Here is a 27467-nt window from a genome sequence, read left to right as displayed (position 1 = left end):
ATTTTTTTTTAATACTTAAGGTTTTCCATTAATGGAGGAGCATTCTTGTAACCATTATCATCCCTGGCACTTTTATTTTTTAAAAAAACACCATAATCCTAACAATAATTGTGATAGGGCAAAAGTGGAAAATGAGGCCCGAAGTGTAGGGTTGACATTCTAGTAAATTCATAAATGAGTTGAACCCAGGAACCTGGGTTATCTCCCAGCCCATTGTTTTAAGTACTTTGTAAACATCTGTAGGGATACAAGCCATAAGCAAGTCTCAAATTCCCTCCTATCCTGTTTACAGCTCTTTGAACCAGCAACCTGAGTCACCAGAAAAGGCCTGAGAAGCCCCAATGCTTTATTTCTTCCTTTCTCTTAAAGGAAGATAAGCATTTTGCCCAAGAGGCTACAGAGCTGCCAGAGCAGCTGGATGGCTTTTTGCTCCCATGGAGTCCTCACAGAACCATTTCTTCAATGAGCATAGGAGATACTAAATAAATAATAAAAACATGATGCCAAATACCACCTCCAAGTAATTCTGGATTATCCACAAAGGGGCTCCTTTCTTAGTCCAGGGCAGTAACTGGCAGACAGAAATGTCATTTAGGCAAAGAACTATTTCCTTTACTATCCTCCCACCTCCTCCATGTAAGATTCAGGTTTTGCATCTTGTGATATTTTCCACAGGCCTAACTGAAACTGAGCCTGCCTTTATCCCACTAGACCACATTGGCAAAGGGCACAATCAGTCAGGCAAATATTCTAAGCTGCCAACTGGTATGCTCCCAAGGCATTCCCCCTCCTCAATCTGTCCTCCAGGAGCAATAACCAACAGCTCCCCATCCATTTAATGGAATTCTGCCTTCTCTTGAAAGAAGGCAGCCTGTGTCATGGTAACGGACGCCCCCTGCCTCGTAGCTTAACATTCCAGTTCAACTTTATTCTCTGCCTCTTCTACCCATGCGCCTGGCAATGACATGGAGCCCAAGGCCTAGGTACCATGCCTGTTTGAGGTGGCCCTGACAGTCCCTTCCACACCCACAGCAACCTCCTTCTGCCAAAACAAACTTTATTGCACAAAAAATCATTTATGTACAGTCAGATATAAAGATGTCTCTTTGAGTGACTTCTGTGCATATATTTCCTCAACTCAAGATTAGAGCATAGAAGTTGGGCCACAACGCCAGAGGTGCTCTGCTCATGGCAGGATCAGGGAGAGGATTGTCACTTGGAGTAGAAACACTTAAATGGCAGAAGGACAACACTGCATCTATAGACCAAGAACACTCATCCACAACCCTGTGTCTGCTCCAACTGAGGGAATTTGGGGGCTGAGTCTAGTGCTCTCCCCAGACCTATACATCTGGGAGACTAGCAGCCTTGAAACTTGTTTTGAGTGGAATAACAACCAATCTTGACTAATGGTTGCCTATGGTTCTCTTCCTACTCCCCAAGCCCATTTTACCCTGTTTGTTTCCTGCCCTACATCTCTTCCAAAGAATTCTCCCCCTATTGCCCAATAAGCTCCATCCCCACAATGGTAAGTGTTTAGGTTAAATATAGTTCTAGGTTATTCTAGAACCTCAGATCTAAAGTATATATTATCTGACTCACGAGGCAGAGGCCCTTTTAAACTTTGACCTCTCTCTTCCACAGAATCCAGTCATTCTCCCTCAGGTAGTTAGGATACTGACAAAAGCCTTAGGGTTAGCTAGACATGCTGTGTGGATGATGCCCTACAGGGAAACATAATACAGTAGGAAGCTGGGGCAGAGCCAAATAGGGAGGAAGGGAGATGCTTAAAGCACGTCTTTCTGTGTGAACCAGCCAGAAGGATCCTCACAGCTAAATAAAGCTAGGAAGAATGAGACCTAGCCCTGCAAACATCCAAATGAGCCAGCGGATGAGATCCCCCCCTTTGATGATTCTCCTGCCAAGTGTCCACATTTGGCAGCGTGCACAGCCCAGAAGAGTCCTCCAGTCTTAGTCCTGTTTCCCCTCTGCTACTGGCCACCACTTCTTCCCCAGGTCCCAAAGTACTGTGAAGTTGTGAGGGAACCATTGACTGGAGTGGCTAACACCAAGGACAATAGCTGGACAATCCACTCTTAAAAAAATGTCAATCCCCTTGTCCTTCCAAAGGAAGAATTTCCTTGTTTGGATGAGAATTCAGAAGAAACCGTTCCTTTGTAACGGTTCTAACCCCAAATGGACAGCAGCTGCCAGTGTTGGGGACTTTTCCATGAGAATCAGTGATTGTGGGAACAAATATTTCAGTTTCCATGGCGCCTGCGCTGGATTTGCAAAGACCTTTTGTTGTCTCAATCAAATCTCCATCTAATGGCAGCAGAAGGGAGTAGGGGAGAGGCAGGAGAGAAAGGTGCTTGGGTGCTAGGTAAAGCTTTCTGACCAGTAAGCCCAGACTCCACCACTGTTCCTTCTCTTTGGTCTGTCTAGAACAGTGACTATAAATTAGGGAAAACAAAATTTATGGTGGCAAGACAGAAATGAGGTCCAGGAGGTTACACTAGGCTGGGCTGGATTAAGCAGGGAAGGGCCCAGCTTCAAGACAGAAAGACAGACACCCCAGAGACCACCTGGACAGGTCATGGACACCCTCCCCTCTTCCCTCCCTCCCCAACTCCCTTGACCCTGCCCTCCCCTCCTGGTTTCCCCATTGACTACTCTGGGCAACCCCCTTTGGGGGTTCAGTCTTTGCCTTCTATCCCCAACAAACTGCCCCAGTGGAAATGTCATCAGTTTTTTTGCCAGAGAACCATGCTCCAGGCTCTCCTGTATCAGTACCTTGGGATTGCCCTAGGCATGGGATGAAAATGGTCCTTGGTACCAGGACGCCAAGGTTTGCAAACAACAGCCCACTCCACCCTGGGGTCTGAGTGTCCGTGGTTCTTGCCTCAGGCAGGATGCTGTTGGGGCTGGAGGAGATGTGGTGCCGCTCCATCCCAAGAATGGGGTGGAGGGCATCTAGGCCCTTGAGCTCCCCTGTGTATCTGTCTCTGTTTCAGATGAACTGCGTCAGAGTCTATTTCAGCACTGTCCTGCTGGTGTTTCTCCTGCACCTTCAGACGAATTGCCCCGAGGCGAATCAGGATGAGATTGGTAGTCAAAGTGGCCTCGCTTCTCTCCCAAAAGGATCCTGAGGAAGAAAAGTCAGATCTGAATTTTTCTAATCAGAGACAATAGTTGGGACCAAGAAGCTGGGAGGGCTTGTCAGGAGCTTCTCTCTCTGAGGAGGGTCACAGATAGCAAAGGACTGCAAGCAATATAAAAACCTTTTCCATCTAAGAATGTTTTCCCAAAGTGCTGAACCCAACCCTCCACCTCCACCTCCACCTCCACCCCCACCCCACCCTTACTTCCCAGGATATTTGTCTGAGACATATATTAAAATGAGTTTACTTTCCCAAATGCATACCTGCAAACACAAGGGGAAAGAACTAAAAAGGGAGCCTTGCTTGGAATTGCATAACCATTTTAGATAATTCACATGCAGAGGACAGGAATGCTGACTTTTCTAACATACCCCAAGAAAAAATGAAGATTATCCTTCATTCTGAAGTCAGGTGAGTCAGAATAACTGGACTTTTCAAGTTCATCTAGTTATTAAATGCTTAAAGCTTAAGTCCCTAGTCACTGGGAAGAACAGAGCCTCTGTCTTTATAGTTGCAGACCTCCAACCCAAAGATTCTTCTTCTTCCTTACATAGGTACCGTCTATGCTTGATTCTGCCTTCATTACTCCAAGTCAGGAATCACAAACCATTTTACATAAGCTTCAAAGTCTACTCCAGAGGGCGAGAAAGGGTGGAAGCAGGGGGACCAAATCAGTAGACAAAAGCTGACTGACCACCCATAAAGAGGAAGAACTGGAATGCTGGTGTGATGGGACAGAGTACAGGTATTTCACAGGGGAAGCGATGGGTTCCACAACTGACCAATTAGGAACCAGCTGCTGACATCACACCAAGAGATAGCCAATCACTTCCCTGAGCTCTTCTTATCCGCCCCCACCACACCCACCTCCATTATGGCTTTCTACAGCCACTACAAACTGTTTTTTCCCTCGACAGAATTACATCCCTAAAGCCTCCACTCTTCGCTTGCTTTAAGAGATCAATTTCCAAACTTTCCTTCCTTCAGAATTCAGTTTCATTCCCACCGGATCTAACCTCCTCTCCAGGGGTTAGCCCTCCCTTTATAATCTTCTCAGGGCCCCCAAGCAATTTAATTCTCTAAGCCTATAAATTAGCAGAGAGGTGCTTATCTTCAGTAAAGGAAATGAAATCATAGGTCCAGTCCAAAAAAAAAAATCCTATAAGGATTGATGATACTGGAACTGTTGAGCAACAAAGGTTACAGTTTCTAATGCAAATATGCTGGGAACATAAACCCTTCTCGGATGCAGTAGAAATGAACAGGAGCAATATAGCCCTAACTACACTTAACACTTGAACCCTGGAACAAGTAAAAGGCAGCATATACCAAGAGCTGCACCTCAGCCAACAGATATGTGGTGTTTCACACCGTCATCCTCCTGATCTCTCCACTGATGATGACAAAAGGCAGAAATTTACCCAACCAATTGCCAGAGGTTCTGAGAGCTAGAAAAAGGCCTTCACCAAGCCATCGAATCTATCCCATCCCTCAGAGATGAAAAGGGATTTGTCCAGGGAAGCAGTTCAAATGCCCTCGCAGTCACTTGTGTTTGGTCTGTGGAGTTCTATTGATCTAGTGTAATTTTTCACATTAAGGAGGCTGCTTCCTCATCACAGGAACCAAAAAATCGACCACGATTCCATTCCTTCAAACTCTGCAACTGGGTTATGCAGTCCCTCCCTTTAGGCCTTCTCTCTTAGGTCCTTTTACTTCTCCATCCTTTTCAGTTAGCAGGGAGGCTGATGCCACCCCTAGTTTGTCAGTACCATCCCTCCGGTTTCAGTCGTACCCCCATTCCCATCCCTCCCCACCCCCAGAGGCCCAGAGATCGCTATACCTGGCATTGTCTGGCCCTGGAGGTGTAGTCGGTCTTTGCACACCACCTCATAGAAGTCATAATACTCCATAAAGGACTTCTCCATCACACCCCTGGAAGGCAAAGGTGAACTGTGGTCATGACTTGCAGAATGAGAGAGAAGGAAACTCCATGCCATACTAACCCTGTCTCCTCACCTTACAGCTAGATTCAACATATAATCCAACTTCCTACCTCAGCCTTTGGCAAAAGGGCCCACTGGGACAAGATGCCGAGCTTAATAAGTGTCACAGTCAACAATAAACTTCTCATGCAGTGTGGTCGTTGGAATAATTCCAAACCATGAACAGCCAGAAACTTGAACTCAAGCTGTTTTCTATTGCCCACCCCTAGCTTATTCACTACTGCCAATGCTTTTATAAATGAAATTGTACTGTTTTATATACCCTGTTTTATCACTTTCATTTCTTCCCTTCTCCCTACAAATTATTCCTTTTAACAAGTAAAAAAAAAAAACAGCTTAGTAAAACCATCAAGTCTAAGAGGATATGCAATGTTTCATACTCATCATCTTCCCATTTCTATAAAAACAAAAAACAAAAACAACCTTACCTCTTCTTTCACAAAAATCCCTTTCCCTTTCCCTTGAAGCTTTCCTCAATTAGTCCCTAGTCTTGGATCACACTTTTTTCCATATTGTCCCAACATTTATGAACAGCCTGCATGATACTCACCTGCTATTATACTGCTTTCTAACCATTCCTGAAGACTTTTCATGAATATAAATTTTGTCCAATTTAATTCAATAAGCATTTATTAAACATCTACTATATACACAAGGTATCACAGATACAAAAGCTTATATTCTAGTAAGGGGATCCACATGTTCACAAACCAAGTGCCTGTGATAATTTGAGGGGCAAGCATAAAGGGATCAGAATGGTTCTCAGAGGAGCTGGCACATGAACTGAGAATGGAACACATTCTAGGCACAAGGGACAGATACCCTGTTCAAGGCAGAGACAAAAGATTGTCGCTGAATTGGTGAAGAGCAAGTAGACCACCTCCCCTCCCAGAAAAGGAAGCTCATCTCTTTCTCTGGCACAGAGCCCCTTCTCTCTCCTTTGATACTGCCACCAACCCAGTGTGCCGGGGACCACTTCAATAGGCTGTTAGTCAGCTCTCAAAGTGATCTTCCTGAAACAATGGTGTGACCACACCATCCCTTATTCAGTAAGCTCCAGCGACTCCTTCTATAGTTCTGCAGGATCAAAACGGAAAAACCTTGTTTGCCTTTTAAAGACCTCTTTAACCAGGCCCTTTCCTACCTTTCTAGTCTGCTTATACCTGACTCCCTTTCCACTTACTCTACAATCCAATGCTATTGGTCTCTGTGTCTGTTGTTCCCTACACAAGACACTCCCATCTCTGACCGAATTTTTACTGGCTGTCTCCCAAGCCTGAAGTGCTTATTCTCCTATTTTCCTCTCCTGGCTTCAAGTCCTAGTGTAAAATCTCGACTTCCAGGGGGCAGCTAGTGTCACAGTAGATAAAGCAACGGCCCTGGATTCAGGAGGACCTGAGTTCAAACCCGTCCTCAGACACTTGACCCCTACTAGCTGTGTGACCTTGGGCAAGTCACTTAACCCTCATTGCCCCGCCCCCCCCATCTCACCTTTTGCAAGAGACTTTTCTCAGTCTTCCTTAATGTTAATGACCTTCCCTTTGAGATTTTTGTTTGTTCAGTCACTTATGACTCTTTGTAACGCCATCGGAATTTTCTTGGCAAAGATACAGGAGTGGTTTGCCATTTCTTCTCCAAGTTCATTTTACAAGTAAGAAAACTGAGGCAAATGGGGTTAAGTGACATGCCAGGGTCACACAGCTATTAAGTGTCTGAGGCCAGATTCAAACTTAGGAAGATGAGTCTTCTGACTCCATGCCAGCACTCTAGCCACTGTGCCACCTAGATGCCCTCTGATATTATCTCAATTAATTCTTTCTCTATATTGCTTGTTTCCACGTTGTCTCACCATTAGGACTGTGGAGTTCCTTAAGAACAGGGGCTGGTTTTTTACCTTTTTTTCCTATCCTCAGATTTAGCCCAGGTACATAGTAAGTACTTAACAAATGATTGTTGACTTACATTTTCTTCTCCTATGCCCAATACAAGAAAGCTCTGCATATTGAGGACCTGTGATCCTCAGTCCATCAGTGAACCTCCTCACCCCCACCTCTAAGTCACTCTCTTTGTCATATACCTTAGAGGCTCAGGGCAGGGACATTTTTCCTTCCAGCATGTCACAGACTGCCACTCTGATGGTCTCATGCCGGATACACTCATTGTAATTTTTGCTGTCTCCTGGGTGTCTCTCCTGGGGAGAAAGATAAATGGTATTGATATTCAAGGTGCTCATATTAAACAAAAGAAGTTTTGGAAAGTGAGGATGAGGAAAGGACACTGCATGTCCGAGCAAATGAAGACAGAACCATTCAAGGCAGGTTATATTCTTATCTTATAAGAACGATTCCATCCCCACTGTCTCTAAGCTCCCTCAGTGGAAGGCCTGCCAGGTAAGGCTGGAAGGGGATTAATTCAATGCAATTTGGCCAAGAGATCATGAAAACAGGGCTACAAAACTGACCTGTACTGGTGCCCAAGGACTTACAGAGAATCCTAGGGCTTCAGCTAGTAGGCTACAATGACAGGAGCTGCAGGAAGCTTCTTGCTAGATCTCTTCCACATTTTTCAGGATCTATTACTGGGCATGGATAATGATGCCTATTCAAGGAAGTCTCTAATTCCTATTATGATTTTTTTTTAAACTGAAGGGAAGTTAATGGCAAAAAGCCAACCAGATGACCTTACTGCCAATCTACAAAGAGATCCCTACCAGAAATATCCACCTGGAAGTCCTGGGCAGAATATGGGGGCCCAGAGTGCTGCCAGGGGAAGGGGCGGCAGGAGTGGGGAAGTTTTTTTGGGGGGAAGGCAGGAGTGGGGACGTTTTCTTCCCATAACTCTTTTCCCGTTCACTTCTGACGGGGGAGGAGGAGGAGATGGGGGACATTGGGACAGCTCCAGTCTCAATCAAAGGTTTGGAGGTGCTATAAAAAGTGTCGAACCTACAAAACCATACTTCCTAAATTAGGAAAGACACCACAGTCTTCAAACAGGCTTCAATTATACACTGGGTCTATTCCACAATTTTCTTCATCTGCAATTATACACACAATGATGATTTGGAGCAGGATGGTGTTATCTAGGAGATTGTAGTGCTGCTCTTGCCTGAGGGTGGGGAATGAATTGATTTCACTCTTAAACAGCCAATGGTCTAGGAATCCTCTTTAGTTTGGATGATGCTAATTCAAGTAGCCTGATAGTGAATTAAACTCGAATTGGTCTGCCAACTTTTAGGTGTATTATCTTATCTCTGGTGGCAATAAATAATACATTTCTACAGTACAGACACATTCCCACTATTCCCACTATGACCCTTGTTAATGATCCTATGCAGGAAAGTTTTTTCAAAGGTTCAAAAGAGAGAATCTAACTTAACATAAATCCTAAGGAACACCTCAAGCTTGTTAGGGATGGTGTAGACATGAATCCATTAGGCACAGACAGCCATCCCCCAAAGACTTTGAACTCATCTTCCAAATGACTTTACTAAGCAAACTAGGTTTAATGTAAGTTAAATAAAAGCACATTACACAGATCTCATTGTCACACTTGCTAATGAATATCTGAATCTCTTCACTAAGAGAGTTATGGTGTCCAGAACTAAAATTATTGCCCCAAATAATCTACTAACTTGTTTAACATGCCAACTGCCACCCCACCCTACCCCCTCACCCCCCTTTCTACTGCAGTTACACCTATTCTACCAGGAGGCAAAAGAAAACATTATGCATCTAGAACAAGACAAAAAAAAACCCTCCCCTCTTAAGGTTTCAGATTCCATAAAACTCATTAAAAGAAGTCAATATCTCCCACTTGGAAGGCCGGCTTACCTGCTCAAAGCCAGGCTCATTGTGGTAGGGGTTTTCAGTCATTAGTGACTGGATGGAGATAAGCACGGAGGAGATACTCTGGGCTGGGCTCCAGGCAGGGCCAGTCCAAGTACTGCAAAACACAGCAAAGGGGGAAGGGAAAAGGGTGAGGCTAGGGAAGATGGGGGGGCTCCTTCAGGCCAGTACAAAAGTACTCCAGGGAGGGCCTGGCAATGAGACCATGAGTGACTCAACTTTCTCTTTCACTATTAACAATCTGGAATTTCCCAGCCTCCATCTTATCCCAGTTCAAAAGGAAGTCAGTCAATCTCAAGGCCAAGAAGCAGGTCAAAGGAGAAAAAGACAGGAAATGAGGCGATGCAGGATAATTAATAGGCTTTTACGTGATGAAGGGAATCTGATTTAAGAGGAGCCACAGAAGGAGACTAACTTGGAAATATAGTCAATTAGAAATGCCTCCAAGGATAATCAATGTTAAAGTTAGCAAATACTCTTCAGATTCCTTAGGAAAAGAATTATGTATGAAGATGTGGATATTTTCTGTTTGTTTTTTGAGGAATGAGAAGAAGTAGAGAAAAGAGGCACATGGGGCCTATTGGCAGGGCTGAAGTTGCAGTGAGGTTGATGCAGCCAAAAACATAAGGCGCTTCTGGGTTCCTATTCCATACTTGGAAACTAGTATCAGGTTCTCTGAGGTTTGTAGAGCCACAGCAAACAATGAGAAAAAACTAAAGGGAGAAATTCCAAGACTCAGAGAGATAGTAACATACAAAAGCATTTTCCAATTGGAAGGGAAGAACAACTAAAGACTTCCTTTCTTTCATAGGAGCCTGGGCTAGGCAACAGCTATATGATCACCTCCCACTGTGCACAAAATGACAGCAGAAACAAGAAGTGGCATAAGAAATATTTGTTTCAGGGGGCAGCTAGGTGGTGCAGTAGACAGAGCACCGGCCTTGGATTCAGGAGTACCTGAGTTCAAATCCGACCTCAGACACTTAACACTTATTAGCTGTGTGACCCTGGGCAAATCACTTAACCCAATTGCCTCACCAAAAAAAAAAAAAAGCAATATTTGTTTTCAGCCAAAAAGGCAACGAAGGTGCTGAGACTGGGACATAAATACAAGATTCATGATCACTTTTCTTTCCTTATACTCACGGGGGAAAATATAAGTGATTCTTCCCATTAGCCTCATCAAAATTTCTGGTTTCAAAAGCTCCCCTGCCCCACCTTCCACCAACACTGCTCTCATTCTTGACTCAGTTTGACAAGTCCATTTCAAAACCATATTCTACCCCAGTCTTCATATACCAAGAGACTCATGACTTTGGAACAAAGCAGATTCTTCCACGATTAAATGTTCCTGGTCAGTAAATCACACTTTAAGTCAGAAAATAAGCCCATTAAAATAACAGTTAACTCCTGAACCTAATGGGAATTTTCCACTTTGTAGATTCTCTTTAACAAAATTTCTAGATTCAGTTTGGTCTCTCCCACAACTTCTAGCCACCCTGTACTCTAGCCTTTTCCTTCCCTTGGTTTTGCTGTCATTTGGTATCAGCTCATGGAATGTTTGCACTGGCCTAAGCAAAACATACTAGGAAGTGATATCTATATTACACTTCCAGGAAAGTGATTCTAAATAGAAATGATTTCTTGAATTACTCACTATTACGGATTATCTTTTCCATTTGCACAGGCAACAGAGTTATCTTGTCATCACAGGGCTCTTTAAATCCCCTCTCTTCCAGACTCTATTGCCATTACCCACTCTGAGTCTCTGAAAGTTTTAAAATGGGTCTTGCCACTGGCCCAACACTCTGGCTCCCAGGATCAACTGCTAGACAAGCTTGGAGGTGGGTCTGGTTTCAAGCAGAGGAAGGGATGGAAGAAACAAAGCCCTCTCAACTATCCCAGTCTCCTGACTCCCCAAAGAAAAAGGAACCCTTCAAAACTCTTTATATCTGCAACAAAGGAAAACAAATCTAGATCTAGGAGGAACCTCAGAGGTCATCTACTCCAACACCTACATTTTACAGGTGGAGAAACTGAGGCTCCTGGAGGTTAAGTGACTTGCCCAAGACATAAAGACAGTAAGCAACAGAGGGCAGGATTTGAACCTATGTGCTCTGGATCCAGAGTCGAGAGGTTTTTTTCCACACCATCCTTCTAAATTTCTAATCTTCTCAGGACAAGGATGGGGACTCTATATTGGGAAATGAGAGTGGGATTGACGATATCCGAACAACAAGATAAGCCCAGAATTTTTGTGTGCTTGGTTGAGATCTGACATGGTTCCAATCTCAGATGCAACTTTTTACCCAACTATAAAAAAAAAAAATTACAGCCATTCATTGAGAGAGGCAGAATAGACAACCATAGCCTAAAATAGCCTGCAAGAGTCTCTGGCTCACAGCTCAGCTAATTGGAAGTCTCCTCTTACCCCAGAATACTCAGGCAGGACTTTCCCATTGCGGTAGAAGTTGGGTTAAATCTCACTGTGTTATTGCCCGTTGTCATCAGTTTGACCCGTGGTGGGTGGATAGGATAATCTGGAGGACAGCGAAACACGAACAAGAAGAAACCCCCTTCATAAGGAGTGTCAAATGGGCCTGTGATCAATGCATGAATCTGCAAAACAAAAGCCCATCTTGCGCACCATCTCAAAACTGTGTGACAGTGTCCCCCACCACAAACCCTCCCATGCCACTGCACATGCCAGAAGGCAGGACCCCTTCCACTCCTGTAACCCAATTCTATACCCTCACCATATGGAATAGGTACCCTGTTCTCATTTATGAAACTTCCCAGGAATACAGAAAATTTCCATTTCAGACAGAAATTTTACTTAGAACCTTTAACAAAATTCCACTTCATTTCCCTGATGCTGAAAGGCAAAGTGAATGGAAGACAGGGGTTGGATGCTTTAACAGGTCAGTGATAGATATGGAGGTAAGGCTAAGTCATCAGCTTCCTCTCTTGATCAAATTGGGGGAAGGAGGGCATGCAAAGAGGAAGACCATATAGCAACATTATATAGCTAGGTCTTCAATCTCAGAAATGGGGATTTCTATAATCTACATTGACAATTAATGGCCAATTTCTCCTTCCCTGAATGTGGGTACCTAAATTTATATCAGACTCCCGTACTATTAGGGTTAGAAAAACCTTAGATATCTTACTAACATTCAAAAGCATCTGTTGAGAATTTGAAAGTCAAGGGGGAGGAGTACTTTAACACAATACCCCGTAGAACTGAACCCACAAACTGCCCAGGTGCCCCCCCCCTCCCCGCCCCAAACTGAACCCTGAGGACCATCTTGAATAGCAAATTCAGCTGGCCTGAACAGGGCAAAATTCTGGGACCTGAAGGGCAATGTATGCATTTTACTAGGGATGAGGTATGCCAGTAAAAACATTTTCAACCACATTAAAGAAAAAAAATCAATTTAAAAGCCAAGCTTATTCAAAGTAACTAAGACCATACCAACAATTTACAGGGTGAATTTTTGCTTCAGGCAACATGAAAGCAGAGGTGTGCTCTTTAAGCAACTCATTTCTGCCTGACATAGGTTTAGGTGTGAATCTCCTTCCAAGGGTGGGGCTAGGGATAGCAGAGAAGCCTAAGTGTCTACATGCCTGGGGATTTTAGGCTTAGACCTTAGACTCACTAATGTCTCAGTTCTTTGTTCAGAACAGGGGCTACTTTAACTTTTGTAGCCCCTAATACCTACTACATTGTTGCATCCAGCAGGGGACTTAATGTTTACTGCTGCTGATGCTACAGGAGACAGTATACCAAACCAGGCATTATTAATGGTCACCTAGTCAAGATATAAGTCAAAACGCATAATCCAGGCAGAAACTGGCCCCCAACCCTCCCTGGATTCGATAGATAACAGTATCTATCTGAAGGTCAAGGGAAAAGAAGGCTGCACTCATCCCCACAATGAAATCACCTACCTTAGTCATGTCAAGGGGATCAGGCACAACAAACATTCCCGGTGGAGGCTCCTTATAAATGGACATGATGTCCCTGTATAACAACAAAGGGGAAGTAGGGATAAAGGTGGGAAAGCCCTTGAGCAAAACAGTGGCTCATATCAATGGGGAAAGGAGTCAGAACTAAGTGCGTGGTACCACAAGTGTTTGCATTGGCTCACAGGCCAGGGATTCTCGGGTTGGATACATGGGAAGAAAGTGTTATCAAAAGGGGGAGGCGGAAAGAAGGAAAATGGGAGATTACAATGGCATCAGAAAACAGTGTGAAAAACATCTATTAAAATGACATTCATTTACTGCTCACTCCCAAATATTTCCAGATGCAAAAAAATTCAGGATGAATTGTAAATAAAATGTTACTAACTAAAAAGCAAACTTGACTATAAAGACATGCAACTGAATCTAAAAGATACACAAGAAATATACTATCCTTTACAACAAATATGTGTACCAGAAGAGAATCTTCCTAAGAGGTGGGCTGAGTGATTAAGGCTAGACCTAGTCTTCTATCCAGAAAAGAGACCAATGGAATGAGACAGAGATTTATCTTCAGAAAGAAATTGGTGGGGAGGAGTTACTTTTCTGAGGCTACTGGGAGTTATTCACGAGGAAGAATAAATATGAGGACTTCTACAAGTGACTCCTTGGGCCTCATTCCAGAACTAAGGACAGTTGAGGCTAAAGCCAATGTGAAACATCCCAAGTGAAACATGCCCAACTGGAAAGAAACCAGAAATCACTAAAATATTTAGTCTAAATGGGATAGACAGCAGAAAGGTAAATGGTGGCAGGAGATCTGATTAATAAGTTACAATGGTTGGGAAAGGGAAAATTAATTTCTAGGGTTGGAAGGATTCCATCGGTAGAATAAAATGCCTTAATGTGGCATCAACTACAAAATACTGAGCCTAGGGAAGAGGAATCTCTGGATAACTGGGCTAGAGCTGGTGAGGGAAAGGGGAAGAGGGAAGGAATGGTTTATCAGGACAAAAAGTTTCAGGACTGGAGGCTGTCTTCCAACAAAGGTGGGGGAAAGGTGGTGGCCCCATTCTATGGTATATACCTGCTGTAAGGGAATTGAAGATCCAGGAAAAAAAAGAAAAGTGTGGGATGGGGTAGGGCAATGGCTAAGGTAGAGAATGGAGGGGAGCAAAGGCTAGAAGGGAAGAAGAGGCAAAAGGAAGAATGGGGGGGGAGAATGGGGCAAGGGAGTGAGGGGGAAAGAACGGAGATGTTGGGAGAAGAGTGAAAGGGATGGGGGAATGAGGGGAAAGGAGGGAAGGGACATGAAGGGTGTTAGGAAGAAGGGAGGAAGTGATTAGAAGGAAAGGAAGGGAGATAAGGAGGGAGAAGGGAACTTGAGGAGAAGAGCCGGGGAAAGTTTGGAATGGAGAAAGAGCTGGGGGGGGGGGGCAGGAAAGGGGAAAACTGGGGAGGGGGAGTTGGGGGGGGGGGACTGAGAACTGAAAGGGGTGAGGCTGAAGGAGCGGGAGGAGAACAAGGGAGGATCGGAAATGGGGGCGCCTGGGCGAGGGGCTCGGAGGCCCTCCGGCTGGGCCCAGGGCCGGGGCCGGGGCCGGGCCGGGGCGGGCGAGGAGCAGCGGCTGCGGCGGGCCGGGCCAGGCGGGCCTGCGCTCGGCCGCACTCACCGCTTGATCCGCAGCAGGCACTGCGGCGCGGCGCGCTCGCTGTCCCAGTCCGAGCTCAGCGTCGGGTCCCAGAAGGCCGAGTGACTGAGCAGCGCGGCCCCATGGGCAGCGGCCGAGGGCGGGAGCCCAGGCAGCGGGGCCAGGCCTCCCCCCGGCCCGCCGGTACCGCCCGCCGCCGCCGCCGCCGCCCACACGTCGGGTAGGAAAGGCGGCCCAAAGCCGCCGCTGCCGCCGCCGCCGCCCGCACCCGGGCCCGGGGTCCCCGCAGCCTCGGCCCCGGCAGTCGCCGCCTCCTCAGTCGGACTCTCCGCCATCGCCGCTCCGCTTCCGGGACTCCACGCCAACGAGTCCGCCGGCCAGAGCGGCCGCTCCCTCCGCCTCCGCCCCCGCACCACCGAGAGCCGGGCCAGAGTGTCCCACCCTCCGCTTCCCCGGCCCGGGCCCCACAGACTCCGCCCAGCTCCAACCAGCGAGAAGCACGGGGCAAGAGTGTCCACCCGAGGTCCTCCAGGACGGGAGGGGCGGAGGGACGGAGGGCTCCGAGCTGGGCGGGGGCATTCCTTTGACTCTCAGGGGAGTAAAACTCGGGTCTGAAATTCCTAGGAGGCGGAAGGAGGGATCAGCACCTTTGGATCCATTTAAGAACCATACATCAAGGAAAATCCCTACAGACCAGAGCTAGCCTTCAAGTCAGAGCTTTCATCAAAAGAAAGACTGCAGCCTTTGGCACCCTTCTGGGCCTCAGTTTCTATATCTGTAAAATGGGGCGATTGGAGAAAATTACCTCTAAGGCCCCTTCCAGTTCTAAATCTTAACGGTGCTAAAATAATTGTGATGGGGATGGGGAGAGAGAATGTTGGAGGACTGGGGATTTATAACTCACTTCACCACCAACAACAACAACCCCCCCCCCCCCCACACACACACACACACACACTTACTTCCCTATCCTAGGTCTAAGTGGGATACATTCTTATCTACAGTAGCAGGATAAAGATCTAGATACTTAGCCCTCAGTCACCGAGTATGGGGAGACTTCTTTGTTCCCTTCTCGGGCTACTTAGTGCTATATCTCTTCTCATAACCTTCCCTCCATTATGTTAGCATGCAGATAAATACTCACTCTTAAAAATAATAGGCCATATTTGCATAGTGCCTCAAAGTTTACAAAGGGCTATCTACACTATCACCCTTCAAAGGTAAAGGAAGTTACCGACTTTATTCTTCTAAAGAAATAATAGGACTCCGTTAAATTAATAAGACTCAGGAAGATATTTTCAAGATAGCAGAGGCTGGAATTCTGGATTTGAACCAAAGTTTTCTGTCTCCAAGACCAGTGTTATTTTCGTTCCACTGACTCCTAACCCTAGATATCTAGAATGTGTGCCATTGGTGATAAGGTTGAATGGGTAAGAACAGGTGGATGGTTCAGTGGAACCCTCCCCTACCCGTTCCTGGAAGAAAAACCTCAGTGTCTGTCGAGCTACCAGAGCTGAGGGTAAGTAGAACTGACTACCTAGCAAGTATGGTTTCTCAGCTGCTACAGAAGTGTGTAGTAGCATGCATCCTGTCCTGCTTTGATTTCCCCTTGGCCTTGGGTCTTCACTGCAATTTGAATCCAAGTTTTTTTTTTAGGAGTCCATCCATTCTCTCCACCATTCTCGCTGCCTCCCTGAAGGACTCTTCCCAGCCAGGGTTTTAATGAGGAGGCTTGAAAATCACATGGAAATTGTCAAATAAAAAGCCTAGAGGAATTCAGAGGTGACAGTCATTTCACCAGGTGAAGTCCTTCAGGGTTACCAGCAAGTCTCCGAGGCAGCTGCCCGGCCAGCCGTTGGAGCCGGATTATTTTAGCCCAGGGCTAAATCCTTGTCTGACCTTTCTTAGGTACAGCCTACAGTAACTCCTCCTCAGAAGCGTGGCTAAAGGGTAACTATAAGTGGTTACCTATTCCTAGAGACTGGGGGTGAATGACACCAGAAAAAATTCCCAAGACACAAGCTTAGACACACATGTTTAAACGTCTGTTGCTAAAGAAATCCTGGCTAGGGCCCCAGAACCTAACACCAGGTGACTGTTCAGGACCCAAGTCACTGCTATTATCTTTCATTCACCACTCCCAATATCCCCTGTAAAAAAAACAAAGCTCAGGTTAGCCCCTCTCAGGCCTCTGGCCTGAGGTTACTTTCTAATCCCAGTTCAGGCACATTTCTTATCCTGATATAAATATTTATCCAAATAAAAATAAATTTTTATTGATAATTTTTGTTTCTACATCACCCTCATTTCCCCAATATTCAACTCCCCCTCCCTTGACAGACATCCTGGTGTAGTAGATAGAGCTCTGAACTTGAAATCTGAGAAGATCCGGGCTAGTTGGGGAGGAAAATGTTTTTAAATCTTCCTCCCTGCCAATTTCTCTTGTATCCAATAAACCTGTTCTTTTATTCCTAATTAGGACTTGTGGGAGAGTGTAATTTTTTTTTTTGGTGAGGCAATTGGGCTTAAGTGACTTGTCCAAGGTCACACAGCTAGTAAGTGTTAAGTATTTGAGGCTGGCTTTGAACTCAGGTCCTCCTGACTCCAGGGCCAGTGCTCTATCCACTGCACCACCTAGCTACCCCATGTAATTCTTTACAGAGGAATCCTAAGGACCCAGTGCTTTCCCCCATAACACCTTCATCACCACTATTGTCCTATATTTTTCCCGTCTTTTATGGCTAAATTAACCGAGAAGGCCTTTTTGTTGTTGTTGTTGTTGTTGTTATTTTGTTGAAGGCCTTCTATAATCAGTTCCTCTACTTCTCTCACTCTCTTAACTATCTACAATCTGTCTTCCAGTCATTCAACTTTTAACTGAAATTATTCCCTCCAAAGATGGGTGAAGGGCAGTTAGGTGGCACAGAGGATAAAGCACAGGCCCTGGAGTCAGGAGGTCCTGAGTTCAAATATGACCTCAGACACTTGACACTTACTAGCTGTGTGACCCTGGGCAAGTCACTTAACCCTCATTGCCCTGCCAAAAAAAAAAGATGGGTGAAATCTGAAGTAACTGAAGAAACAAAGGTTTGAGCTTCCAAGCATATTGATTTATTAAGCAATGCAATGCCAGTTGCATAAATCAGAATCAAGCCTACCCAACTTGGCACTGGATGCCAAATCCAGGGAAAAACAAATTTTTATGTACTGAAAGAAAATTTTTTAAAGGATATAAGCCAGAATACAGTATTAGATCATCTTATTTCTAATTTGGAAGAAAGATTAAGGGCTTTCCAAGTTTGGTGGGAGAGGAAGACCTAAAAGGTGCAATTCCATGATATCAGAAAAAGAAGTGTCCCACATTCCCAAGTGTCTATATTCAATCAAAGAAACAAAGAAACAAGAACTGATTGATCGGTATGGGGCCAGTTTTCAGATAAATGGGTTGCTTGAGATGTATAATTGTGAGAAAATGCCTTGCAAGAGTCTTCAGATCTGATTGGGTTTCTGGCCAGCAAAACCTAGGTCCTTAGTTAGGGGTTTTAAGCAACAGGTAGAGGTGGTCCAGCTTCCCACCCATGAAGGGCTAGGTTCAAACAATGCAATGAAGTTTTCTCACGATTCCCATAGTTGAATAAAGTTTTTTCACAAGACAGAAATTGGGCCGGACCCACAATTGAATAGAAAGGGAACTGAACTAGATCTAGAATTGAGTTGCAAGATGGACTCAGTGCGGTTCGCTCAATTTCCACAGTTACCAATTATCTCTTTTTTAAAATAATATTTTATTTTATTTTTTCTGATTATGTGTAAAAATAGTTTTCAACATTCTTTTTTGTAAGATTTGGAGTTCCAAAATTTTACTCCCTTCATCCCTTCCCTCCTCCCTTCCCAAGATAGCAAGCAATCTGATATAGGTTATACAGTAAATCATATTGAACATATTTCCACATTACTTATGCTGTGAGAAAAGAATCAGAACAAGAAGAAAAACCACAAGAAAGAAGAAAAAAAGTGAAAATAGTATACCTCAATCTACATTCAAACTCCATAGTTCTTCTTCTGAATGTGGAGAGCATTTTCCATCATGAGTCTTAGAATTGTCTTGGAACCAATGGTCTCTTAATTGCTCTAATAGTTGTTTTTTTTCTCAATCTTCATCCTTGACAGACAGTAAAGTGTCAATGGCTTCAGGAAGACCTGAGTTCAAATCTAACCTCAGACACTTTACTGGCTGTGTGACCCTCGTCAAGTCACTTAGTCTTCATTTGCTTCAGTTTCCTCAGTTATAAAATAGGGATGACAGAATGAGCTTAGTACAGTAGTTGAGTAGGCAGGCACTAGATAAATACTTATTCCCTTCACCATCTACCACTAACCCCTGAAGTCTTTGACACTATCATTTGCCCTCTTCTTGTTCATACTTGCTTTTCCTTAGATTTTCATGACATCTGGTCTTCCTCCTACCTATCTGATTGCTCTTCTCAATCTCCTTTGCTCACACTCACTGTGAGTATCCCACTGTCCTGGGTTCTCTTTTCTTCTTCCTCTATATTATTTCCCTTTAATTCAATTATCATCTCTATGCTGATGATTTTCATATCTACTTATCCAGCATCGACCTCTCTGTGACCACTTGCATTTCCAACTGCCTGTTGTACATCTCAAACTGAAGGTTCTATAAACATCTTAAACTCAACATGTCCCAAACTGAACTCATTATCTTTTCCCCTAAACCCTGTCCCAAACTTCCCTGTTGCTGTGGAGGCAATCCATCCTCCCAATGACCCAGGCTCCAAACCTGGATGTTACCCTCAACTCCTCACACTCCCTTACCCACCCCACCCCCTATATTCAATCTGTTGCCATGACTTGCAGATTTTACCTTTGTAACATTTCTCTCATATGACTGACACGGCTACCTCCTTCTTTCCCAGCTGACACTGCTACAACCCTGGTTCAGGTACTCATCACCACATGCCTGGATTATTTTGATAGCCTGCTCATTGGTCTCCCTGCCACAAGTACCTCCCCACTCCAGTCCATCCTCTACTCAGCTGTCAAAATGATCTCCCTAAAGTACAGGTCTGACCAAGTCACCACCCTAATCAATAAACTCCAGTGCCTCCCTAGTACCTCTGGTATCAAATATAAAATCTTCTGTTTGTCTTTCAGAACCTTTCATAACCTGGCCTCTTCCTACCTTTCTAGTCTTCTTATGACTCACACTGTACCTCCCCCATGTACTCTTGGAGCTAAGGACATCAACCTCCTTGCTGTTCCACATACAAAACACTCCATCTTTTCACTTAGGGCCTTTTCACTGGCTGTCCCCTATGCCTGGAATGCTGTCTCCCCTCATCTCTTCCTCCTGGCTTCCCTCAGGTCCCAGCTAAAACTCTGCCTTCTACAGCAAGATATTCCCAATTCCTCTTAATTCTAGTACCTTCTGTTACTGATTATTTCCAATTTATCCTATCTATAGCTTGTTTGTACATAGTTGCCTCTAAATTGCCCTACATGAGACTCTGAGATCCTCCAGGGCAGGGACTGTCTTTTGTCTTAGCACAGTGCCTAGCACATAGTAAATTTCATTTATTGATTTTTATTTGGACCCAAGATTGGTTATTAGAATTTCACAATATTTAGTTGAATGGTTTTGTTGTTGTTCTTTCTATTTAAGTTGTCATGCTTGTGTATATTCTGGTTCTGTTCATTTCACTTTGCATCGATTCATATAAGGCTTATGAAGTGGGGGAAAATATAGGGGAGGAGCAGGGTAGTAAATTAATTTTACACTCATCAAAATAGGCTCAAAGACCTTAATCTCATCAGAGTTGCCTCAAGGAGGGATTAACATACACACCCCCAATTGGGTGGAGTGATCTATTTAATCTGGGCAGTAAATGAGCCTAACATTCATGGGAATTGGTTCAAAGACCTCAATCTCATTTGAATTTGCTCAAGGAGGGAATAACATACACACTCAATTGGACGGAGTAATCTAACCCTGCAGGAAAATAGGAGGGGAAGGGGATAAAGAGAGAAGGGCAAAAGAAGGAAGGGCAAATTGGGGGAGGGGACAGACAGAAGCAAATCCCTTTTGAAGAGGGATAGGTTGAAGGAAGATAAATAATAGAGTAAATATCATGGGGAAGGGAATAAGATGGAGGGAAACAGTTAACAATAGTAATCATGAAAAAGAGAAAAGGGGGAAAAATTGTACAAAAACTATAGGGGCGGCTAGGTGGCACAGTGGATAGAGCACCGGCCCTGGATTCAGGAGTACCTGAGTTCAAATCCGGCCTCAGACACTTGACACTTACTAGCTGTGTGACCCTGGGCAAGTCCCAGGGGTTTTGCCCCGCAAAAAAAACAAAAAACAAATATAGCAACTCTTTGTGGTGGCTAAGAATTGAGAATCAAGGGAATGTCCATTAATTGAGGAATGACTGAAGAAGCTGTGGCATATGATTGTAGTGGAATGGTTTTGTGCTTTAGGAAATGACAAACAGGATGATATGAACTGATGCATAGTGAAGTGAGCAGAACTGAGGACATTGTGCATAGTGACAGCAGTATTATTCAATGAGCAATTGTGAATAATTTCACTAATCTCAGCAATACAATGATCCAAGACAATCCTAAGAAACTAATGATGAAGTATACTATCCACCGCCATAGAAAGAACTGATAAAAAAAGCACTTGTGAATTGTACATATATAACTTGGTTGATGTCTTGTGGAGAGGGGAGGAAAGGGAGGGAGGGAGAAAAATTTGGAACTCTAAATCTTATGAAAATGAATGTTGAAAACAACATGACTAATGCAGAAATATGTTTGATGTGATTGTACATATATAACCTATATCAGTTTGCTTTCTGTCTTGAGAGGAGGAAGGGAAGGGAGGATGGGAGAAAAATTTGGAACTAAAAATCCTATGAAAAGAAATGTTGAAAACTATCCTTACATGTAACTGGAAAATAATAAAATACTTTTATTAAAAAATTATATGTAGGGGCAGCTAGGGGGTGCAGTGGATAAAGCACCGGCCCTGGATTCAGGAGTACCTGAGTTCAAATCCAGCCTCAGACACTTTACACTTACTAGCTGTGTAACTCTGGGCAAGTCACTTAACCCCAATGGCCCCGCAAAAAAAAAAAAATTAATTAAAAAATTATATATGGTCGCCTTATTTCTGTCCCAAGTTTAGGGAAAATTAGCTGGGGTTTCTAATATATTTGTTACTTATAAATTAGAACCTTTAGCACCAGTTTGGGGTATTAAGCTTTTTTTTTTTTTTTTTGCTCGGGGCAATGGGGTTAAGTGACTTGCCCAGGGTCACACAGCTGGTAAGTGTCAAGTGTCTGAGGTCAGATTTGAACTCAGGTCCTCCTGAATCCAGGGCTGGTGCTTTATCCACTGCGCCACCTAGCCGCCCCTATTAAGCATTTTTTTTTTATTAAGGATTTATTAAAGCATACCAAATATTAGTAAAGAGAGAACACTTGGCTCAGAAAGTTAAGAAGCCTATCTACCCTAGAGGAGAGATAAGAGCTCAGCCTGGCCTGCTTCTTCCTCCAAGTCCTCCCCCACAAGCATGTGTGAGACCCTAATTGAGAATGCAAGCTTGCTCTGGGTCCATATGACAGGCAGTCCTTACACACTAATTGTGTAATCAAGCTAATTGGCCAGCATCACCCAAATCCATTGGTTCACTGGACTTGAGGGAGGTCCATGAGCAGAATGTGCTGAGGTTAGAGTTCAGAGAACACACTCCCTGAAGGCCAGGCCTTCAGGTAGATGTGGTTCCAATCAACTTAACCCCAAGTGAGTCAATCAGCAAAATCAATCTAATTAATCTTTTTTTTTTAACTTTTTTTTTTTGGAGCAATGGGGGTTAAGTGACTTGCCCAGGGTCACACAGCTAGTGTCAAGTGTCTGAGGCCAGATTTGAACTCAGGTCCTCCTGAATCCAGGGTTAGTGCTTTATCCACTGCACCACCTAGTTGCCCCCCAATCAATCTTAATATAATTCCCTCTTGAGCGGGAATCCCAAAACCCATTATTTTCTCACAGTTTTCACGTTCATAGTTTATTACAGTTCAGTATTATTCTGTTAAATACTATTTGTGTACCATAGCTTACTTAGCCATTCTGTAATCACTGGATATCTACATTGTTTCCAGTTCTTTGCTACTACAAAAAGTGCTGATACAATATTGTAAAAGTGAATAACTGTGAAAGATTTAAGAACTATGATCAACACAGTGACCAAGCATAGCTTGATTTTCAAAGACTGACAAGGAATCATATTTCCCACCTATTGTCAGAGAGGTGGTAGGCTAGAGGTACAGAAAGCAACCTACATTTTTTGTTTGTTTTTGTTTTTGTGGGGCAATGAAGGCTAAAAGACTTGCCCGGGGTCACACAGCTAGTAAGTGTCAAGTGTCTGAGGCTGCATTTGAACTCAGGTCTTCCTGAATCCAGGGCTGGTGCTTTATCCACTGCATCCCCCAACTGCCCCAGCAACTTACATTTTTAAACATGGTCAATATATTGATTTGTTTTTCTTGGCTATACTTGTTTTAAAAGGGGGGGGCTTTTGGGGGATAGAGGGAGGTTGTAATAGTGATAACTAAAAAAGAAAAGAGGGGGCAGCTAGGTGGTGCAGTGGATAAAGCACTGGCCCTGGATTTAGGAGGACCTGAGTTCAAATCCAGCCTCAGACACTTGACACTTATTAGCTGTGTGACCCTGAGCAAGTCACTTAACCTCATTTGTCCTGCAAAAAAAAAAAAAGAAAAGAGCATCAATTGAATATTTTTAAATACCCAGAAGAAAACAGATCAAAATTCATAAAGAGACATTGATAAGCAGCATAAATTCATTATTAAAATTTTTAATTGAAAAAATTTTTAAAGAACTGCCATAAATAACTTGGCGTATTAAAAGGACTTTTGATTTTTTGGTCATTGAATTTCTGGCTCAAAAGGTATAGACATTTTAGGCACTTTCTTCATCTAATTCCAAGTTGCTTTCCAGGAGTGTTAGGCCAGTTCACAGCTCCCCCAACAGTTTATTAACATGTCTGTCTTTCCACAACTCCTCTCACATTAACAATTCCTGTCTTTCATCATATTTGCCTATTTGGGGGATGTAGGGCAAAACCTCAGAAATGTTCTGACTTGCAATTCTCTGTTGTTAGTGATTTAGAGTGTTATTCCATAGGATTCGGATTAGGGCTAGAATGGTGATTTCATTGGCAAACAGAACTCCTGGGTGATGTAGAATGCCACTGTCTCTGTGGCAGTCTTGGAGAGCTGCCTAAGATAGTAAGATATTAAATAACTTGCATAGGGTCACAAAGCTAGTACGTGACTAACAAAATCGAACCTAAGTCTTCCTGATTTCCAGGCTGACTACTACCACTATTACCACTACAACCCTTCTGTTCTTTTAGTAATTTAGAACATTCTCTTCCATATGGTTGTTAATGATCTGTAATTTTTCTTTTGATCTCTGTTTGTTTATATTCTTTAACAACTTAGCTATTGGAGAATGGCTTTGTCTTACATATTTCTGTTAGTTGCCTATTTATCTTCAATATCAGATCTTAGTCAGAGGCTGTTAGATACAAAGATTTATTTCAGTTGGTTAACTCCCTTCTGATAAAGATATTTTCAAAACTATTTTTTGTATGTTTCACACACCATTGTCACTTCTCATTAACTTTCCCATCTACTCACCCCCTACAACAAAGAAGCCTTCCTTGGTAACAAGGAAAAACAGTTATGCAAAATAATCCAATCTAACAATGAACACAACATTCCATAACTGTAGTTCCCCACTTCTCTACCTGGAGGAAAAGTGTATCTATAGTGAATCCTCTGGACCAATACTGGTCACTGCATTTAATCGAAATTCTAATGTCTTCAAGTATGGAATGTTCCCAAATTGAGTGAAGTCCCCAAAAAACCAGGCAACAGCAGCACTGATGATCTAACTCAAAATTGTCAAAGGGCTTTGGTGTTTTGGGGTTCCTGTTTAAGAAAAGGTTAAGGAACCTGTTTGCTCAGTTGGCTTGCCAGTATTTCCTAACTTTTTCATTCTGTGACAGTCTTGACAGGGCAAATTGGAGGAGCCTTCCACTGATGCAGCTAGCTGTCTGCCCATAGCCCTCAATCTGTTGTATACAGAGCTATCTGCTATTGACATCTTATAGCATGATATTTAATAGGTTTATATTTGTCAAGTAGGCTCTTCATTTCCTAGCATGAAGCACTCAACCCAAGGACTGAGTAATTATTACAAGGAGTTATATCTCATATGATCATAGACTTTGAGCTGGAATGGATCTAAATCCAACCCTTTGATTTTACAGATTATGAAAGAGGTAAACTAACTTGCCCAGGGTTACACAGGGAGTAAATGACAGAGCTGAGATTTGAACTCAGGTCCTCTGATGCCAAATCTTGAACTCTTAAAAAAAATTGCATAAAACCTAATATTGAACATTAAATACAACTACTTAAACTGATTTAGTAACCATTCACATTTTAGTTGACTTCAGTAAATAAAATATAATATAATAAAATAAAGGCATGTTACACATACCACCACCACCCCAGTGAATAAAATCCAATGGTTTCCCCTTGGGAAAGATCATTTATCCTATTATTCAGGATCAATATGAAATCCTTTCTTATGTTTTTAAAACCCTTCATAATCTGGCCACTTCCTACCTTGCTACTCTTCTTATATCTCACTCCCTTTCCAATTAGTCTACAGTACAGTGACACTGGCCTTCTTCTTGATCCTCACACAATACCCCCCATCTCCTGACTCCATGCATTTTCACTGGCTATCCCCCATGCCTAGAATACTTTCCTTCCTCTTCTACTGCCTTCCTTCAAGTCTCTGCCAAAATCTCACCTTCTGCAAAAGGATTTCTCCAGTCCTCCTAAATGCTAGTGCCTTTCTATCTGTTCTCTCTCTCTCTCTCTCTCTCTCTCTCTCTCTCTCTCTCTCTCTCTCTCTCTCTCTCTCTGTCTGTCTCTCTCTCTGGAATAGGGTTAAGTGACTTGCCCATGGTACTAGATTTGAATTCAGGTCCTCCTAACTCCAGGGTCAGTGCTCTAATCACTGCACCACCTGGCTGTTCCTCCATCTGTTGATTATCTCCAATTTTTCATGTACATAGTTGTCTGCATATTGTCTATCCCATTCATTAGACTGTGAGGTCCTTGAGAGTAGGGGCAGTGTATTACTTTTCTTTGTATACCCAACACTTAACACAATGCTGGGCACATAGTAGATGCTTAATGTTTGTTGACTTGACTAATCAAAAGTGTTTTCTTTGACTTTTGTGATAATCTCTAAATCTTGCAGAGGTAAGAATTCTTCCTTAAGCTATAGGTATGAATGGTATCTCCATCCTTTGTCTTCTAATTTTTACATTTTACCTTTTCTATTTAGATCATCAAATTTCATAGCAGTTTTTGTCAAAAAGGGAGTCCTTACCAAAGTTGATGGTGTCCTTAGGTTTACTGAATCCTATGTTCACTTTCTTCTATGCCATTTTCTTTAATCTGTTCCATTGATCAACTTTCTGTTTTTAAACCAGTACCAAATAATTTTATATTTGTTTGTTTTTGTTTTTTGTTTTTCGGGGCAATGAGGGTTAAGTGACTTGCCCAGGGTCACACAGCTAGTAAGTGTCAAGTGTCTGAGACCAGATTTGAACTCAGATCCTCCTGAATCCAAAGCCAGTGCTTTATCCACGGCGCCACCTAGCTGCCCATCAAATAATTTTATAATTACTGCTTTATGGTATAGTTTGAAATCTAGTTGTTAGACTCCTTTCATTACTACATTTTTTCCCCATTATTTCCCTTGGGGTTCTTGAACTTTTGTTCCTCTAGCTAAATTTTATTATTTTTTCTAGGTCTATAAAATAACCCCTTGGTAATTTGATTGGTATGGTGCTAAATCTATAAATGAAATTAAGCAAAATTACCACTTTTATTACATTGGCATTGCTCAACCATCAGAAACAAATCTCTCTCCATTTATCTTTCTTCTGTTCTTTCTTTTTCTTTTTTTTCTTTTTTCTTTTTGTGTGACAATTGGGGTTAAGTGACTTGCCCAGGGTCACACAGCTATTAAGTGTCAAGTGTCTGAAGCTAGATTTGAACTCAGGTCCTCCTGAATCCAGGGCCGGTGCTCTATCCTCTTCTGTTATTTTTATATTGTGTTTGATAATTGTTTTCATATAAGACCTGAGTATATCTTTGTAGATAGACTCCCATTTAATTTATACGTTCTGTAGTTACTTTGAGTTTGTTTTTTTTTTCCCCAATCTCTTCCTGCTGGGTTTTGTTAGCCAAAAAAAAAATTTTTTTTTTCAGTGATGATTTTTGTGGGTTTATTTGATATACTACTACTTTTTGGGGAGGGGTGAGGCAATTGGGGTCAAGTGACTTACTTGCCCAGGGTCACACAGCTAGTAAGTGTCAAATGTCCGAGGCCGGATTCAAACCTAAGTACTCCTGAATCCAGGGCCGGTGCTTCATCCACTGTGCCACCTAGCTGCCCCACTACTACTTTTTAAAGTTGCTGATTCAGTTGATTTTTATGGGTTCTTTAGGTAAACCATAGTATTATCTGCAAATAACAATAATTTTGTTTCCTCTTTGCCTGTTATTATTCCCTCAATTTCTTTTTCTTGTCTTATTCCAAAGCTAACATTTCTAGATCTATACTACATGATGGTGACTAATGGACATCCTTGCTTTACTTTTAATCTTATTTGAAAAGATTTTAATGTTCCTCAGTTAC

At 43.1% G+C, this 27467-nt stretch overlaps 1 protein-coding gene across 1 annotated transcript; it reads right to left on the bottom strand.

Moving 5' to 3' along the window:
- Window positions 1-54: 54 nt before the first annotated feature.
- UBE2Z (ubiquitin conjugating enzyme E2 Z) lies at window positions 55-15089 on the bottom strand. The gene is given in 10 exon segments (XM_044001777.1): window positions 55-3023; window positions 3026-3101; window positions 3103-3131; window positions 4954-5093; window positions 7242-7267; window positions 7269-7355; window positions 8995-9106; window positions 11441-11628; window positions 12961-13033; window positions 14649-15089. Coding segments are annotated over 10 exon segments (1095 nt in total). The 5' UTR covers window positions 14963-15089; the 3' UTR covers window positions 55-2973.
- Window positions 15090-27467: the final 12378 nt, after the last annotated feature.

Source organism: Dromiciops gliroides, chromosome 4 (assembly GCF_019393635.1).
Source record: "Dromiciops gliroides isolate mDroGli1 chromosome 4, mDroGli1.pri, whole genome shotgun sequence".
In the NCBI taxonomy this organism is placed as follows: Eukaryota; Metazoa; Chordata; class Mammalia; order Microbiotheria; family Microbiotheriidae; genus Dromiciops; species Dromiciops gliroides.
Note: the sequence above shows the minus strand (reverse complement) of the source record. Positions and strands in the feature narration are given on the sequence as shown.